This window comes from Panthera tigris, chromosome F2 (genome assembly GCF_018350195.1).
Source record: "Panthera tigris isolate Pti1 chromosome F2, P.tigris_Pti1_mat1.1, whole genome shotgun sequence".
In the NCBI taxonomy this organism is placed as follows: domain Eukaryota; kingdom Metazoa; phylum Chordata; class Mammalia; order Carnivora; family Felidae; genus Panthera; species Panthera tigris.
The window spans coordinates 48523669-48539234 of record NC_056676.1 but is presented as its reverse complement, the minus strand read 5'-3'; the positions used below and the strand labels follow the sequence as shown (position 1 = coordinate 48539234).

General features: G+C 41.2%; 1 protein-coding gene across 3 annotated transcripts in view; it reads right to left on the bottom strand.

Moving 5' to 3' along the window:
• The window catches only part of FZD6 (frizzled class receptor 6), a 43675-nt gene extending 34789 nt beyond the window's left edge, over positions 1-8886 (bottom strand). The window contains exons 1-2 of one of the 3 annotated variants that reach the window (XM_042973418.1): positions 8801-8886; positions 7452-7757 (exon numbers count right to left, since the gene is read on the bottom strand). In XM_042973418.1, the coding sequence (XP_042829352.1) occupies positions 7452-7628 (177 nt within the window). In that variant the 5' untranslated portion in view covers positions 7629-7757; positions 8801-8886. Of the gene's footprint in view, positions 1-7451; positions 7758-8147; positions 8213-8800 lie in introns of those variants that run through there. The other 2 variants (XM_042973419.1, XM_042973420.1) reach the window with 2 other exon arrangements.
• Between the last annotated feature and the right edge of the window lie 6680 nt (positions 8887-15566).

The following is a 15566-nucleotide window of genomic DNA, read 5'->3' as shown; positions in this document are numbered from 1 at the left end:
TGACAGCTCAGAGCCTGGAGCTTGCTTTGGATTTTGTGTCTCCCTTTCTCTGCCCTTCCCCTGCTCATGCTCTGTCTCTGTCTCTCAAGGTTAAATAAATGTCAAAAAAATTGTAAAAAAAAAAAAAAAAAGGAAAAAATGCACATTCTCCATCCCACCAAGGACCTACAGTTTCAGGAAGGGGGTGGGAGCAGCAATCTGCGTTTTACCAAGCCCTTCAGATGATTCTCATGCACACCAAAGTTTCAGAAGCACCACCTTAGAATAACATCAGCTCTTCAGCTCTGTGCCTCAATTTCATTGTCAGAGACTCTAACCATATTGCTATTTCCTAGGACATCACACTGGCCCATCATATTTAGGACATAAAAGCTGATAAGGCCATAGATATACATCCAATGAGGATTCCAATATTAGCCCTAAATAAATAAAAGGACCTTCCACCTTGGTTTTGCTAATAGTTCCTGATAGAAACTGGACATGAATATGGGACATCTAGAGATAACATGCCTAGTTACCTCTTATACATTGGGTACTATCTAACTCACCTACTCATAACATCAGGTATACCCAACAGCATTCCATCTTCAAGTGGCCTGGGCTGAGCAGATATTAAAGACATGGGAAAGCAGCATGAACATACTGCTTACACTCTCAAAATGCCTGCTTCTGCCACGCTACCATCTTTTCCTGGCAACACACCAGCTAGCTCCCCATGCTATGACATGGCAATGGAAGGAATCATAAGCCTGGAGTTGGTGGCATTCTAACCCAAAGAGAAAGTTTGGGTTAGCATTCTACTAGAGAGGGATCAAAAGAAGAAAAACATTTTTATTTTTAAAAAATATATAAGCTGGGGCGCCTGGGTGGCTCAGTCAGCTAAGTGACCAACTTTGGCTCAGGTCATGATCTCACGGTTTGTGAGTTCGAGTCCCACATCGGGCTCTGTGCTGACAGCTCAGAGCCGGGAGCCGCTTCTGATTCTGTGTCTCCCTCTCTCTCTCTGCCCCTCCCCCACTCATGCTCTGTCTCTCTCCGTCTCAGAAAGCAACATTAAAAAAATTAAAAATATATATATATATATATATATATATAAGCAGACTGCTCCTGTGGCAGTATCTTAGCTATGCCTTGACTCCCTTAGTACTAAAGACAGAGATACATAAACATTTGTCTCTTTGCTGAAACATGAATCCCACATGGAAGCAAGCAAGCAAGCCACTTTACTACTAAATGAGACCAGGCACCGCAAGGCATCTGATTCTCAGCTCAGGATCCGTGCTTTCTACCCACAGTGACTTACACAAGTAATTCTCAAGGAGTGATAAATTTCTTATTTATTCCCTATTTATTTATTTTTATTTTATGAGTATATTTACTCATTTTAAAATAGTATTTATTCCTTTATTCCTTACTTGAAAAGGCATCAAAACAAAGCCAACTTCTAGTAATGGTAATGAAAATTGAGGGAAAGTGAAGAAATCTAAAAAACAACTAAAGAAAGTGATAGGCCTTGGCTAGACAACAGAGTCACTAAAGATCTACAGAGCTCCTTAAATTAAGTTTACATTTCAGAGAGTACTGTTAAAGTGGTTACAGAGATCTCAAGTAAATTCTTTGAGAATGTCAACGGACTACTATATAATAAAGTGATGCAAACTTTTTCAATTATTTTCATGAATGTGCCCAATGCCAGGAAAGTGAGCTTCTTTAAAAAATACAAAGCGGAGCCTAGAATACAAGAATTAAAAGCAGGAATTTGCATTATTTCCATAATGGGAATACTTGTTATTTTCACGGCAGTTCTTAGCAGGCAGCAGTATAAATTTTAAATTATTTCTCCAAAAGAGTGTTTGTTTTGGAAATTAAACAAATATACATAGTAACTGATTGGCACTACAAAAGAATCTGTCCAATAAAGAGTCAATTTTTTAATTTAAAACTTATAACTTGGAAAAACTCTAATTCCAGGGAAACTACGCATTCAGGTACACATTCAACAAATATTAATGAATGAATACATGACAAATACACAAACTAGAGTAATAAAGCTTCATTATCTACATGCCACATTCTCAAGGAAAGGAAATAACCACAACATAACAGTCTTCCCAGAGTCTGAAAGAACCATGTTCCTGTATGGATAGGCTCTCCCGAAGGCATAACCAGTAATATCCTAGACTGTGGGATAGCAAGGAACGGCCCTGCAGGCACCTGGTGCCTATCAGCAGAGCCTCCCGGGAGAACTACTGTTCTCTGGTTACCTACAGGTCTAATCCTGATTCCGCAGACTTGGAAACAGTCATAACGCTTTCTATTACTGCAACAGAACATCACAAAGGAAGTTAAGCTTGCGACTTCTACATTTAAAACACAATAGTAGCCACTATACACACACCTGACTTGCAACACTTTTCAATATCTATTTCATTTTGAATGACTCAAGTACTCACTTTCAGAATCGTCACAGCTATTTTCAGAAAGTCTTCCCTGAAAACAAAAGTTAGTCACACTAAACATTTTCTTTCCTTGTGTATGGGGATAGAAGAGTAGAGAATAAAGAGGAAACGAAGGGGTCCACTAGACTCTAAAAGCAGGAAAGTGAAAATGTTTAAAAACCACTGCCCAACAGAAATAGTTTTTTTTTCCTTAGAAGTCTGTTTATACAGTTTTCTTCATCCCTTTATTTTTAATTAATAGAGACATTTTAGGAGTGTATATTAACAGGTGGAAAGGAAAGAGGTTTTTTTGGCTCACTTCCCTTTAGACCTTTCAAAAGTGGAACGACCACATGCTGTTCCAAACACAATACATGACTTTGCTTTTGCTTAGAGCTCAATGAAGGCAATTCAAAAAGAAAAATACAATATTCCTGTTTCCATTTTCCCTAGATCAGTCTCAGCTCTTTCTGGATGAAATCAGTCTCTCAAGGGACATCAACCTCACAATTTGGGAAACAATGCTCTAGATATGAAACAAAAAGGAACACAATGGAAAATCAGCAGCCATTTGTTTTTCTGCTTGGGAGAGTTAGGCTGTACAACATCCTTTTCATTACCAAGCCAAGTTACTATTCAGAATTGTAAATTAACTCTTTGCAATACAAATGACTTCAGCTTCAGATAACAAAATAAGGAAAAAAAACTTAAGTCCCTTATTTCAAGCAATCTCTGAAACAAAACCAAAGAACCAGAATATCCCAGTCAGTGGTCTGTGATAAATTTGGCCTAAGAAAAATTTATGCGGAAAGTAAATTACATATAGCTCAGGTAGCATATCAACAAGAATGCATAATAATGTTTACTTAGTACATGCTCTGTGTTTATAATCCTTAAGAACACTTTCAAATACCTTAAACCAGGTTCAGCAAACTACAGGCTGTGGGCCAAAACCAGTCCACTGCCTGTTTTTGTAAATAGTTTCACTGAAGCACATCCACATTCATTTGTTTACATATTATTTATGGCTGCTTTTTTTTTTTCCTGCGATTGCAGAGTTGAATAGCTGTGACAGAGTCTGTATGGTTTGCAAAGCCAAAAATATTTATTATTTTACGAGTTTGCACTCCTTGCTCTAAACCAATGGGTCTCAAATTTTAACATGCATAAGAGACACAGTTTCCTGGGCTCCATCTTCACAGATCATGGTTCACTGGGTGAGATGGGGTCCATGAACTGCATTTCTAACAAGCTCACAAGCTGCTGGTCTATGAAGTGAACTTTGAGAACCACTGCTCTAAACCCATCTCATACAATCACAGATGAGCACTGATAGCAGATACTACGAATTCTATAAAACAGGACAGCCCTCATACAAAATGAAAACTAAGAGAAGATAGATCATTTGACATAAGGAATCCCTGGTGGCTAAGAAGACACAACTGGTTGCCATAATCAGCTGATAATTCTTCAGCCCCTCATCCTAACATTAATTCATATGGAACACAGGAAATTCAACAGGGACCAGCAATAATCGAAGACAGTTGTGTTGGAGGTATAAAACCCAATCTGTTCTTTAAAGAAGCTGTAAAATGCCTTTTTTTTAGTAAAAGCTGAGCTATATGCAGTTATAATTTAGTATTTGACTGAATTGTAATAGTGTTTTTGTTTTGTTTACAGTACAATGTTTGAAAAAAATCTGTTACATATGATTTATAATACAGTGGGCCAATCAAAAGATGAATTCTGGCACTCCATACAAGTAAATATAAATGGTTAAAAATAAAATTCTTTAAATGAATCCTAAGAAACATGTGTCATGCTAAAATGGGAAATATTAGAGGAAACAGAGGATGTCAACTGATACATTTTATCAGAACTAGGCTCAGGTAGAACCAAAGTGGGTGATATGAAACCACCTAAAAATATCAGAATTTCTTTCACCTGGACACTGCAGACGACAGAGGTGGAAGGTAAAAATTTGTAGGTAAAATTCTCTTTGTTGATTTTTTAGAGCAGGAAACACCACCTTTTTACTTACTCAGCTTATACTGTGTATCTATCATGCTCTGAGGCACTGTACTAGCCATTAGGGGAAAAAAATGAATATCCCTGCTCTCAACACTTGCAATCTAGTGCAAACCACACCTATAACTACAATACAGCGTAGTCAAGTATTTAAGAACCATTGTATATTAAGTACTATCAGAGTGTAGAAAGTAAGGAGATTACATATGCTTGGGAGAAAGATGAAAGAAGGCTTCACTGAGCACAGAGTTACTGCTTTAACTGAGACCTGCAGAAATTGAGCCGGTGAAGGATAGGTAGAGAGCCTGGGAAGCAACCAATACAATGTGTGCAAAGGTAGAGAAGTGAGAGGGAGTAATGTGGATGTGAGTTCTACAAACAGGTCAGTTTGGCTGATGGAGATCATGTAATATGAGAAGGGACAAGACAGGAAGCTGGACAGGAGAGCAGGGTCACATACGAAGAGCCTTGCATACTACGCTAGAGTCAGGTCTTTATTCTTCCAGCTTTAAGGAAATGGTGAAGAATTTTAACCCCAAAGTGGACTATGGATATACGTTTTATTTTATTTTTAAGTTTATTTATTTATTTTGAGAGACAGAGAGTGAGCAGGACAGAAGCAGAGAGAGAAGGAGACAGAGAGAATCCCAAACAGGCTCCACACTGTCAGCGCAGAGCCCCAGGCAGGGCTTAAACTCACAAACTGTGAGATCACGACCAGAGCCAAAGTCCAACGTTCAACTTGACTGAGCCACCTGGATATGTGTTTTATAATAAAATCACTTTGACGACACCAGGGGGGAGAGACTGGTGAAAACTGAGACTTTGTATTCATGGCACAGATAGGGAGGAGAAAGGGAGGTAGGTCTGGTCTGAATAGCAGTTTAAGAAAAACACCAAAATTCTCAGTTTAATTTTTATAGAAATTAAGTTTGCGAAGCAGCAGCAAAGACTAATATTAATACATCACATTCTGAATGTTAGGGTATATTGTCTTTTTTTATCCAATAAGGTCAAAGGCTAAAAAAACATCTAAAGATGACATTACGGCTCAGAGCCTGGAGACTGCTTCCAATTCTGGGTCTCCCTCTCTCTCTGCCCCTCCCCCACTCATGCGCGCGCACTCTCTCTCTCTCTCTTTCTGTCAAAAATAAATAAACATTAAAGATGACATTAGGGGAGCGGCTGGTGGCTCAGTCTGTTGAGCATCCAACTTCAGCTCAGGTTATGATCTCAGAGTTGGTGGGTTCGAGCCCCACGTTGGGCTCTGTGCTAACAGCTCCGAGCCTGGAGCCTGCTTCAGATTCTGTGTCTCCCTCTCTCTCTGCCCTTCCCCTGCTCACACTCTGTCAATCTCTCAAAATAAAATAAACATTAAAAAAAAAAAAGATGACATTATGGTCCATGTTGACAGAGAAGACTGTCAGATTATAGGCTTAGACTTTGGACAAATCCTAACTTCTCTGGGCTTCAGTTTCTTCAACCTATATGATGCAGGGTTCAGGGGTTCTTAACCATAATTGGTTTCTTTTGTAATGTTACTCATTTTATTTATATATATTTCTTAATTTTTTGTGGGGGCACCTGGGTGGCTTAGTCAGTTGAGCGGCCAACGACTTTGGCTCAGGTCATGATCTTGTGGTTCCTGAGCTGGAGCCCAGCATTGGGCTCTGAGCTAACAGCTCAGAGCCTGGAGCGTGATTGGGATTCTATGTCTGTCTATCTGTCTGTCTGTCTCTCTCTCTGCCCCTCCCCCACTTATGCTCTCTCTCAAAAATAAATAAATAAATAAATATTTTAAAAATATTTAAGAACTTGGTAAGACATGAGCTATAAAACATATCAGAGAAAACATGAATGAATTATATAATTATTCTTTGAAGGTACTCCTACTACATACTTTATTTTAATCAGATTAAACTATCAAAATGGTTCTGATTAATCAATGAACCGATCACTGCATCATTTGTTCAGTGTTCAAAAGGATATTCTGCGTTGGTCTGAAAAACCACTGAAAGATTACCATACAGTAATTTGTAAATCCTTTTAAAGTACATCTACTTAGCTTTAAAAGCTCTGTTATTTTAGATCTGAATCTACAACGAGGTAGTCGAAACCCTATTCAACGAAACAACAATGGAAGACTTGAATGTGCAAAAACAAAACTAATCGATTTTATAGTGTCTATATTAAAACTGTAAGGGTTTCATTTCTTAGCAACACTCTAAAGGGATGTTCTTTCAGGAGACTTATCAACCTAACAGATCTGTATGGCAGGGCAGGTTCCTGTCTCTACAGGTAACTCTCTTCCCACACTTCCCTAGCAATCTGCATATCTCTAAACCAGGGGCAGGTAACTAAGGCACCTAAGGCAATCTTAAGTGTCACTTGCCTCTCCCCAGACTTGTGGTTTCTTTTAACTGGTATCTTACAAAGAATACTTAAGTGTTCTGCTGGGAAAAAAAAAAAAAAAAAAAAAAGGTCACTTTTCAGCAAAACACTATGTACAGCCCCCAAATCTTCCAGCAACTGATTTACCACAGAAAAACTGTGCCAAGTGGACATTAACAACTACTTATGACAAGGTATGTATGTAGTTCAGGCACTTTTAGTCCAGGCAATATAGATTATATGTTCATTTAATTAGGAAAAACTCAGAATTCACATTTCTAGAGGAACTACCATAATTGACTCAGGAAAACAAAATATTTGCCAGGTGTAAGGTACTTCAAAATCATAACTACATTTCATGTAAAAGAAACCCTATCTTAAGCAAATCCACTATCAAAGGCCACAAATCTACACAAAATTTAAGTTAGTAGGAGGAATTAATTTTCAAAAGGATGTATTCAAAATATGGCTTGTGCACAATTTGAAGAAATCCCTTACGGTGTTTAAAAAAAAAAAAAAAAAAGTCAACATTTATAGTTTATTCCAGAGCAGAGCATAAACTATTTCTGTATAAATATATGAAGAAATACTCACCTCCATTTTCACAGCAGCTGTACTCTGGTCATAATGACCCATTAAATTAGGGAAAAATGTCATGTTGTAGGCCATTTTCATACATCTGGGAACAGTAATTGGTTCACAGGTGAAAAGACTGTGTCCTCGTATGAAGGGTAGAAAAATACACGTCCACAAAAATGGAAACATTTCCATTTTCTTCAAATTCCTGGTTTTACCACATGGCTTGGATTAATCTTTCTTTTCATTCTCTGATTTCCATCCGAAAATAAAATGTTCAAATTCCTCTTTCGTTATTTTACCATTTTGAAGGAAGTTCTTTTCCTGAAAATGAGTTCTGGGTCAATTACTGTAAAAACAACCGAGGGAGTGTATCTGCAACATTTGTCATAAACTCAAATAGGGACATTAAAGTGCAGAGTTAAGATTTTGACCCTTGGATAACTAACACCGGAAAAATGACGGAAAATTCGGTCCTTTGGAGACACCTTCCACCTGCTTTGGCACAGAATATGTAATCTGTTGAGCAAGTCTCATCTCTAGGGAACTGATGATAGAACATTTACGCTGTCTAGAACACCCGGTAAAGGGGGGGAGGGGGTGGGGGGCAGAGGATGAGTGAGATGGAGGGGAAAAAAAGTCATGCTGGGGTTGGGAATAAGTTCAACGTATTAATAAAATCGTGAAATCTAAGGCCCCTGTTGGATATCTTACCACGCACAGGAAAATTCTGTCCCAGGGTAATGTCTTAAGATCTGATGAATTCTTAAACTTCTTTAAGGACTCCAAAGAGCCAGTTTTTGTGGCGGTCTCTGGGGGAATATACTTTTCTGTTTTTCAAAAGGCCAACTAGGGGGAGACGTCTAGGATTCCTCCCGGAGGAGCGAAATTCGTTTTCCCGGGCAGGGGCGAGCGAAAGGGAAAAGGAGCCAAGCTGGACCGGGAGGGCCACGGAGTGTCTGGGCCCTGAATCGCGAATAACCGCACGCCCAGCCCAACACCCCCGCCCGCCCCCTCCCCGGGTGCCCAGGCTTCCAGCGCGGGGCAGACTAACTCGCCCCACACCCCTGCACCTGCCCCAGGCCTAGAGCCGGGCAGCAGCGTCCCGGCCCCGCTCGGTAGCGCGGGGACCCGGCGGCGCCCTTCAGGAACTGGCCCCAACTCGTGCGGAAACTCTGGCCCGAGCGGCCTGTCCCGCCGCCGCCTGCCCCGCACCTGTGGCTCCGAGCCCGCCGCGCGCGCCCCCGAGGCCCGCCTCGCTCTCCCCGGGACTCACTCGGCCCCGGCCCCCAGTCCGGCCGGCCCGAGGAGCCTCAGCTCGGCCGGCGGTCGGAGGCAGCCCTCCCTCCAGTCCTCGTCCAGCCTACCGTCCGCGCACCGCGACCTGAGACGGCTCCGGGAAGCGTCCGGAACTCCAGCTGCCTCCGGAGCGGCACCGGGAGCGAGAGCTGAGCGATCCCGCGAGACTGCGCGGTCAGGTCGGGCGGGCAGGTCTGGGCTCGCGGCGGTGGTGGCGGCGGCTGCGGCGGACCTGGCCCTCCGCCCGACCCCGCCTGCCCTGCGGGCCCGGCAGGCGCCCCAGTGACCGGTGTCGGGCTGCGGGTCCCGCTGTGCGGCCGGCAAGTCCCCTCCACCTTGCCCCCTGTTCCGGTACCCGCAGCACACGACTATTCCTCGGGTCCAGAGGGGTTCAGCCTAGAAGGGTTTTTTGAAGCTGTTGGTGATCCCCTAAATAAAGCTTCCTTTAGGAGAACCCACTGCATTAAGGATTTCAGGACACAAGATTTCTCAAAGGGGGCTGATGTGCTCTGTAAAAGGCGAAAGATGTATACGATCTGAAGAGAAACCAGAGTATACTGATGTGCTCTGTAAGGTCAATTGTCCAAGGGACCTTAGCTGGAAAGTGGGTAACTTCCTGGATAACTGTCCTTAAAAAAAAAAAAAAAAAAATCTTTTATTCATTCTGAGGTACAGGTGGCAATGGGATTTCAGCCTTGGCAGGTGCCACAGTTTTATTGACGCAAAACCGTAATAGAAAGTTGAACCACTTTAAAAGTCAGCCTAATTTTTAGTACCAACTATGCCACACTGTCATGTGCTTCACCTCTTCATCTCTCCTTTCTTCCGAAGACCTAACAAGCTGGGTTTTTGGTTGTTTTTTGGTGTTTTGTTTTGTTTTGTTTACCATCTCCATAGTTGTGTCTTTTCTAGAGTGGCATGTAGTTGGAATTGTACAATATGTAGCCTTTTCAAATTGGCCTCTTTCACTTAGTAAGATTCTTCAACTCCTCTCACGGGCTTGATAGCTCATTTCTTACTAGTGCTGAGTAAATTTGCCATGGTCTGAACGTACCGCGATTCACCTACTGGAAGGAGGTCTTGGTGGATTCCAAGTTTTGGCAATTGTGAATAAAGATGCTATAAACCCCAGTTGTCTTCGGGTTTTTGTGTCAATGTTAAGTTTTTAACTCTTGTGGGAAAATACCAAGGAGCCCAACTGCTGAATCATAAGGTAAGAGTATGTTGAGTTTTATAAGAAACTGCCAAACTGTCTTCCAGAGTGTCTCTTCCATCTTGCATCACCCCTAGCGAAGTTTGACAGTTCCTGTTGCTCCATATCCTCCACAGCATTTGGTGTTGTCAGTGTTCCAGATCTTGGCCATTCTAATAGGATCAGAGTGGTAGCTCATTGTTGTCCTGACTTGCACTTCCCTGATGACATACGATGTGAACATCTTTTCATGCACTTGTTTGTCGTCTGTGTATCTTCTTTGATGAGGTTTCTGTTCAGGTCTTTGTCCTGTTTTTTTTTTAATTGAGTTGTCTGTTTTCTTATGGTTGGCTTTTAAGAGTCCTTTGTATATTTTGGATAACAATCCTTCATCAGATACATCTTCTGCAAATATTTTCTCCCAGTCTGTGGCTTATCTTCTAATTCTGTAGACACCGCCTTTTGCAGAGCAGGAGGTTTTGATTTTAATGAAGTCCAGCTTATCAATTATTTCTTTCATGGATCGTGCCTTTGGTGTACAGAAAAAGTCATCACCAAACCCAAGGGCTTCCAGATTTTCTCCTATGTTATCTTCTAGGAGCTTTATAGCTTTGTGTTTTACGTTTAGGTCTATATCCATTTGGCGTTAATTTTTGTGAAGATTTTGTGTAAGATCTGTGACCAGATCCATTGTTTCCCAGGTGGATGTCCAGTTGCCCCCGCACTGTTCATTGAAAAGGTGATCTTCGACTCTTAAAAACTGAGAACAAACTGAGGGTTGATGGGGGGTGGGAGGGAGGGGAGGGTGGGTGATGGGTAGTGAGGAGGGCACCTTTTGGGATGAGCACTGGGTGTGGAAACCAATCTGACCATAAACTTCATATACTGAAAAAAAAAGAAAAAAGAAAAGAAAGAAAAGGTGATCTTTGCGGGCACCTGGGTGGCTCAGCTGGTGAAGCATCCAACTTTTGGTTTTGGTTCAGGTCATGATCTCACAGTTCATAAGATTGAGCCCTGCATCAAGCTTCACGCTGACAGCTTGGAGCCTGCTTGTGATTGTCTCTCCCCATCTCTCTCTGCCCCTCCCCTGCTCATGCTCTCTTTCTCTCTCTCTCAAAATAAATAAAACATAAAAAAAAATAAATAAAAGATGATCTTTGCTCCAGGTGTTGTCTTTGCTCCTTTGTCAAAAATGAGTTGCTATTTCTGGACTCTCTATTTCGGTTCATAACGAACAAAGCTGGACCAGGAGGGTAACAGAATGTCTAGAGGAGAAAGGCTGTGGGCCCTCAATCACAAATAACTGTACCCTCCAACACACACACACACACACACACACACACACACACACACTCTATCCAGGCTTCCCGCACTGGGCAGGGTAACTCACCCCACACCCCAGCACCTGTCCTTGTGTTGAGCATGTCTATTGGTACCATTCTTCCAACAGCATTTGCTCACTTCATGTCTCTGTGTCATATTCCGGTAATTCTTGAACTCTTTCAAAGTTTTTCATTATTATTATAATATTTGTTACAGTGAAATGCGATCAGTGATTATGATTCACTGAAAGTTCAGACCATGGTTAGCATTTTTTAGCAGTATTTTCTAATCAGGGTATGTACATTGTTTCCTCAGACCATGCTATTGCACACTTACTAGACTACAGCATAGTATAAACGTGACTTTTATCTGCACGAGGAAGCCAAAAAAATTGATGTGACTTGCATTAGTGCAACGTATGCCTAATTGCAGTGGTCTGAAGCCAAACCCATAATATCTCTGAGGTATGCTGGTATCTGCTTACATTACCAATCTGGTTTTGCATGCTATCTACTTATTCCTTTAGAGCCCTTAGCATATTAATCATACTTATTTTAAATCCCTAGTCTGACAATTCCATCATTTCTGTATATCTGAGTCTGGTTCTGGGGCTTGCTGTTTCTTCAGACTAAGTTTTTTTTTTGCATTATAGTATGCCCTGTAACTTTTCGTGGAAAGCCAGACATGATGTACTAGAAAAAAGGAACTGCAGTAAATAAGGCTTTAGTGATGTGCTATAAGGTAGAGGTGAAGTGGGGAAGCATTGTATAGACCTATGATCAAGTCTCAGTCTTTTAGGGGACCCGTGAACTTTACAATTGCTTATCAGATTATATATACTCCCCTCAGGTGGGACAACATTGCCAGAGTGGGCTGAGTGTGGTTGGGTGTTTTTCTTCCCCCAGGTCAGTTGGGCTCTGATAAAATCCCAATAAGTTAGGTGTTGGCAAAATAATTTCTCAAGAGGTTAGATCCTATTAAGATGAACAGGATGTTAAGGCAAATTTCAATATGGTTTCTTTCCTCCTTCCCCTGCCAGAGACGAGGGGATTTTTCTCCAATAGTCATTGTCAGAACCTGGCAGAGCTTCAGGAAGTGAAACTGACAAGTGTGGGGTCCCCCAAAGACTGGGCCCCAGTGGCGCGTTTAACTCTCAGACTTGTCCACACTCAGTCTCCAGCAATTCATCAATTATAGTTCGGGTTTTCCTATCCCCTACCTGTTACCCTGGAAAGGTACAAAAACCCTGGAAGGTTTTTGCTCACGGGTTTCTGCTCTGGCTAGTTATTATTCTCTGTATCTGCCTGTCTTCTAATTTGGGGAGCAGCTGTTTGCTTTATGTCCTCAATTCTCGGACAGATCTCAGAAGAGTTGTTGATTTTCAGTTTATTCAGCTTTTTACTTGTTAGGATGGAGTGATGGTTTCTAAGTTATTTACATGCCAGACCAGAAACTCCCAATTCTTCATTTTCTGAAATAAGTATTGCTTTAAGAATTTGATCACTATTTCAGTTTCAGTTGCTACGGCTTTAGCAGAACAAAATTTCTCTGAAGTAAAATTAAGTTCAAAAGTTCCAAGAGCTATGTGCCTGGGTGGCTCAGTCGGTTAAGCATCCAACTTCAACTCAGGTCATGATCTTCTGGTTCATGGGTTCGAGTCCCATGTCAGGCTCTCAGAGCCTGGAGCCTGCTTCGGATTCTGTGTTTCCCTCTTTCTCTCTGCCCCTCTCCTGCTTGTGCCCTGTCTCTCTCTCTCTGTCTCTCAAAAATAAATAAATGTTAAAAAGTTCCAAGAGCTACAGTAACTCAAGAAAGTTATGTAATTCAGCATTATTGTTAACAAAACACTGATTGTAAATACAATACAATAAAATCTTGATTATAATAACAAAATTAAGTGATTCTGCTAAGATGAAAAGAAGAAAATAAATTTTATGGAGTAAATATATCATTTGTAAACTGTGTTAAGTTTTTATTTTATTGCTTATCTAAACATCTTCGGTCCATCACCAGGCTAAGCATAGGCACACAGTTAAATTTCTTCATTCTGGTAATTTGCCTATACTCATTAAAATATAGCTGTATGCATTAAAAAAAATTATGTTATGATAAAGATAGGGGGCAGAATATATTTTATTTAACAGTTTATTAGCTTGATTTATGGCTTTTAAGTATGTAGACATATAATAGGGTGTTCTCCTTGGTACTTTTTTGCCTGGAGCAGGCCAGGTAATGTGGGTAGACCTGCTCGTGACCTTTGACCTGATGTCCTGGCCTTAGGAGCTGAGGGAGCAAACAGCAGGAGGAGGACCCCAGCTGGAGGGGTCTGGGTGAGCAGAGGCAGACAGAGAAGGCAACACAGGGAAAGAGGAACTTGGGCTCCAAAGGCTCCTTCCCTCCAGAAGTTGCCTCCTAAACTCTTGTTTGCCCAACCCGGGAAAGCTCTGCCTACGGCTGCAATCCCTCCAAGTGACATGTGTGAATCTGACGGCTTACGGACTTCATTTAGGGGGGTCTACGAACACCAAGTAGAGGAGAGCCTTTATTTAAAAACTTTCGCTTGGAGCGCACGGCGCTCCCTGCTCCAACAGCTAATGGCCGCAGTGTTTGCAGCATTGCCATTAACCTTCTGCGGCGGTTGTATCCATTATGGTTGGCCAGAAATAATACACCTTCTAATTACCACCCCCAGTATTACCGGGAAATAAAACTTTCAGCAGTAACATGATGGTGCAGGAAAGAGCCGCATATTCGAATGACAGTTTGATGTAAAAGATTGTGTCTTTGGAGCTCTGGCATTGTCATTTACAAATAAAAGGAGTCATAATGCTCAAGAAAAACAGCTTCAGCTCCACTAATGCTTTGGGTTACACTTTGAGCCTGTGAGCTTACCGTTCGGTTGATTTCGGTGGCTTCCATCTGGTCATCTTTAATATTTAATATCTTACTTTTTTTCTAGCAAAGCAGTCGTATTAAGTCAAATATTAGAAATGCTTACTTTCCTCTAAAGCTGTTAGCATATAGGAAAGGGCCTCTGCCTCAAACTTAGTGATACAGATAATAACTAAATTCATTTCCTTTGATACACAAAAACAACTTCACACCCAATTGTGCATCACGGGCTGCTAATGACTATATGTATTTGTTTAATTGCCTTAAAAACCAATGGGATAAGTGTGTGGTACAGGGTGACAAATGAGGGAAGATATAGAATTAAATTTTAGAGAAAGGGGAATTAGAGAAATATTACTATTTTTGCAGTTCAATAGAAAACTTCCGTAGAGGAAGTGGGCTTTGAGGAACAACCTGACTGTAAAATTATGAAGAGATTTTGTGTTCCAAACACGGCACGTGGCTGGGGAGACGGTGGCAACAGGATCATTTAATATAATAGATGTGTGTTTTCGTTTGAAGGCAGAGGCAGAGATGTGCCATGAAGCTAACAAAGCTTAAGCTTTAGGGATCTTTCTAAAGCTCTAATTCTGTACTTGAAATCTTATGTTCTTTTTGAAAAAAAAGAGTCCCTAAAATTGTGTAAGCTTCAAGAACCTCACAATCAGACTTTATTCCTCCTGAAAGGAGGAAAATAGTACAATGGAGACCAGGGACATGGAATGACTCGGGTAGAGTTTGAGGCAGTTACTAGCAATTACGAGACTTGATTTCCACTAAGAAAGGGGGGGATGGTGAAAGGGGACGCTGCTGACTTATGTTCTTACCAATAATACATTTATAGAACTAGTTAATTTTGGTTTGCATAACTTTAACAAAACTTAATACATTTATGGATGTATGTGTGCATGCGTGTAGGTGTGTATTTAAGGGAAAATCGAACTCTGGGCAGTATGTGTGCAGGCAAGGTCCTCCTTGCAGACATCTTTAAGCCAAAGTAAGCCCTTCCACTCTTTGTCCCTCCACCCTTCTCCCACCTGGAGACTCTTCCTACCAAAGACAGAGGGGAAATGGGAGTAGGGAGTTCCTGGGAAGAGGAAATGCTTCTCCCACATTGCTTGGCCTGGTCCTTTACCTTCTCCATCAAGGATGAGGAATTTCTTTCGTCAGGGAGTTTTCTTCATTATCTTCTCCCCCGTGCTGGATTTTTTTCTCACTCTGCTGTATCTACAAAGCAGAATCTACATTTAAGATGCAAATGAAGCTGCTAATGGACAACTAAAGCCACAATTATAACATCGTACACCCTCAACTCATATAATGTTATATACCACTTTTACCTCAAAACAAACAAATTTGGGTCAATTTTGGTCTTTTTGTAAATATAATTTTTTTTTACCTTTATTCGCATTTACGTTATGCAGAAT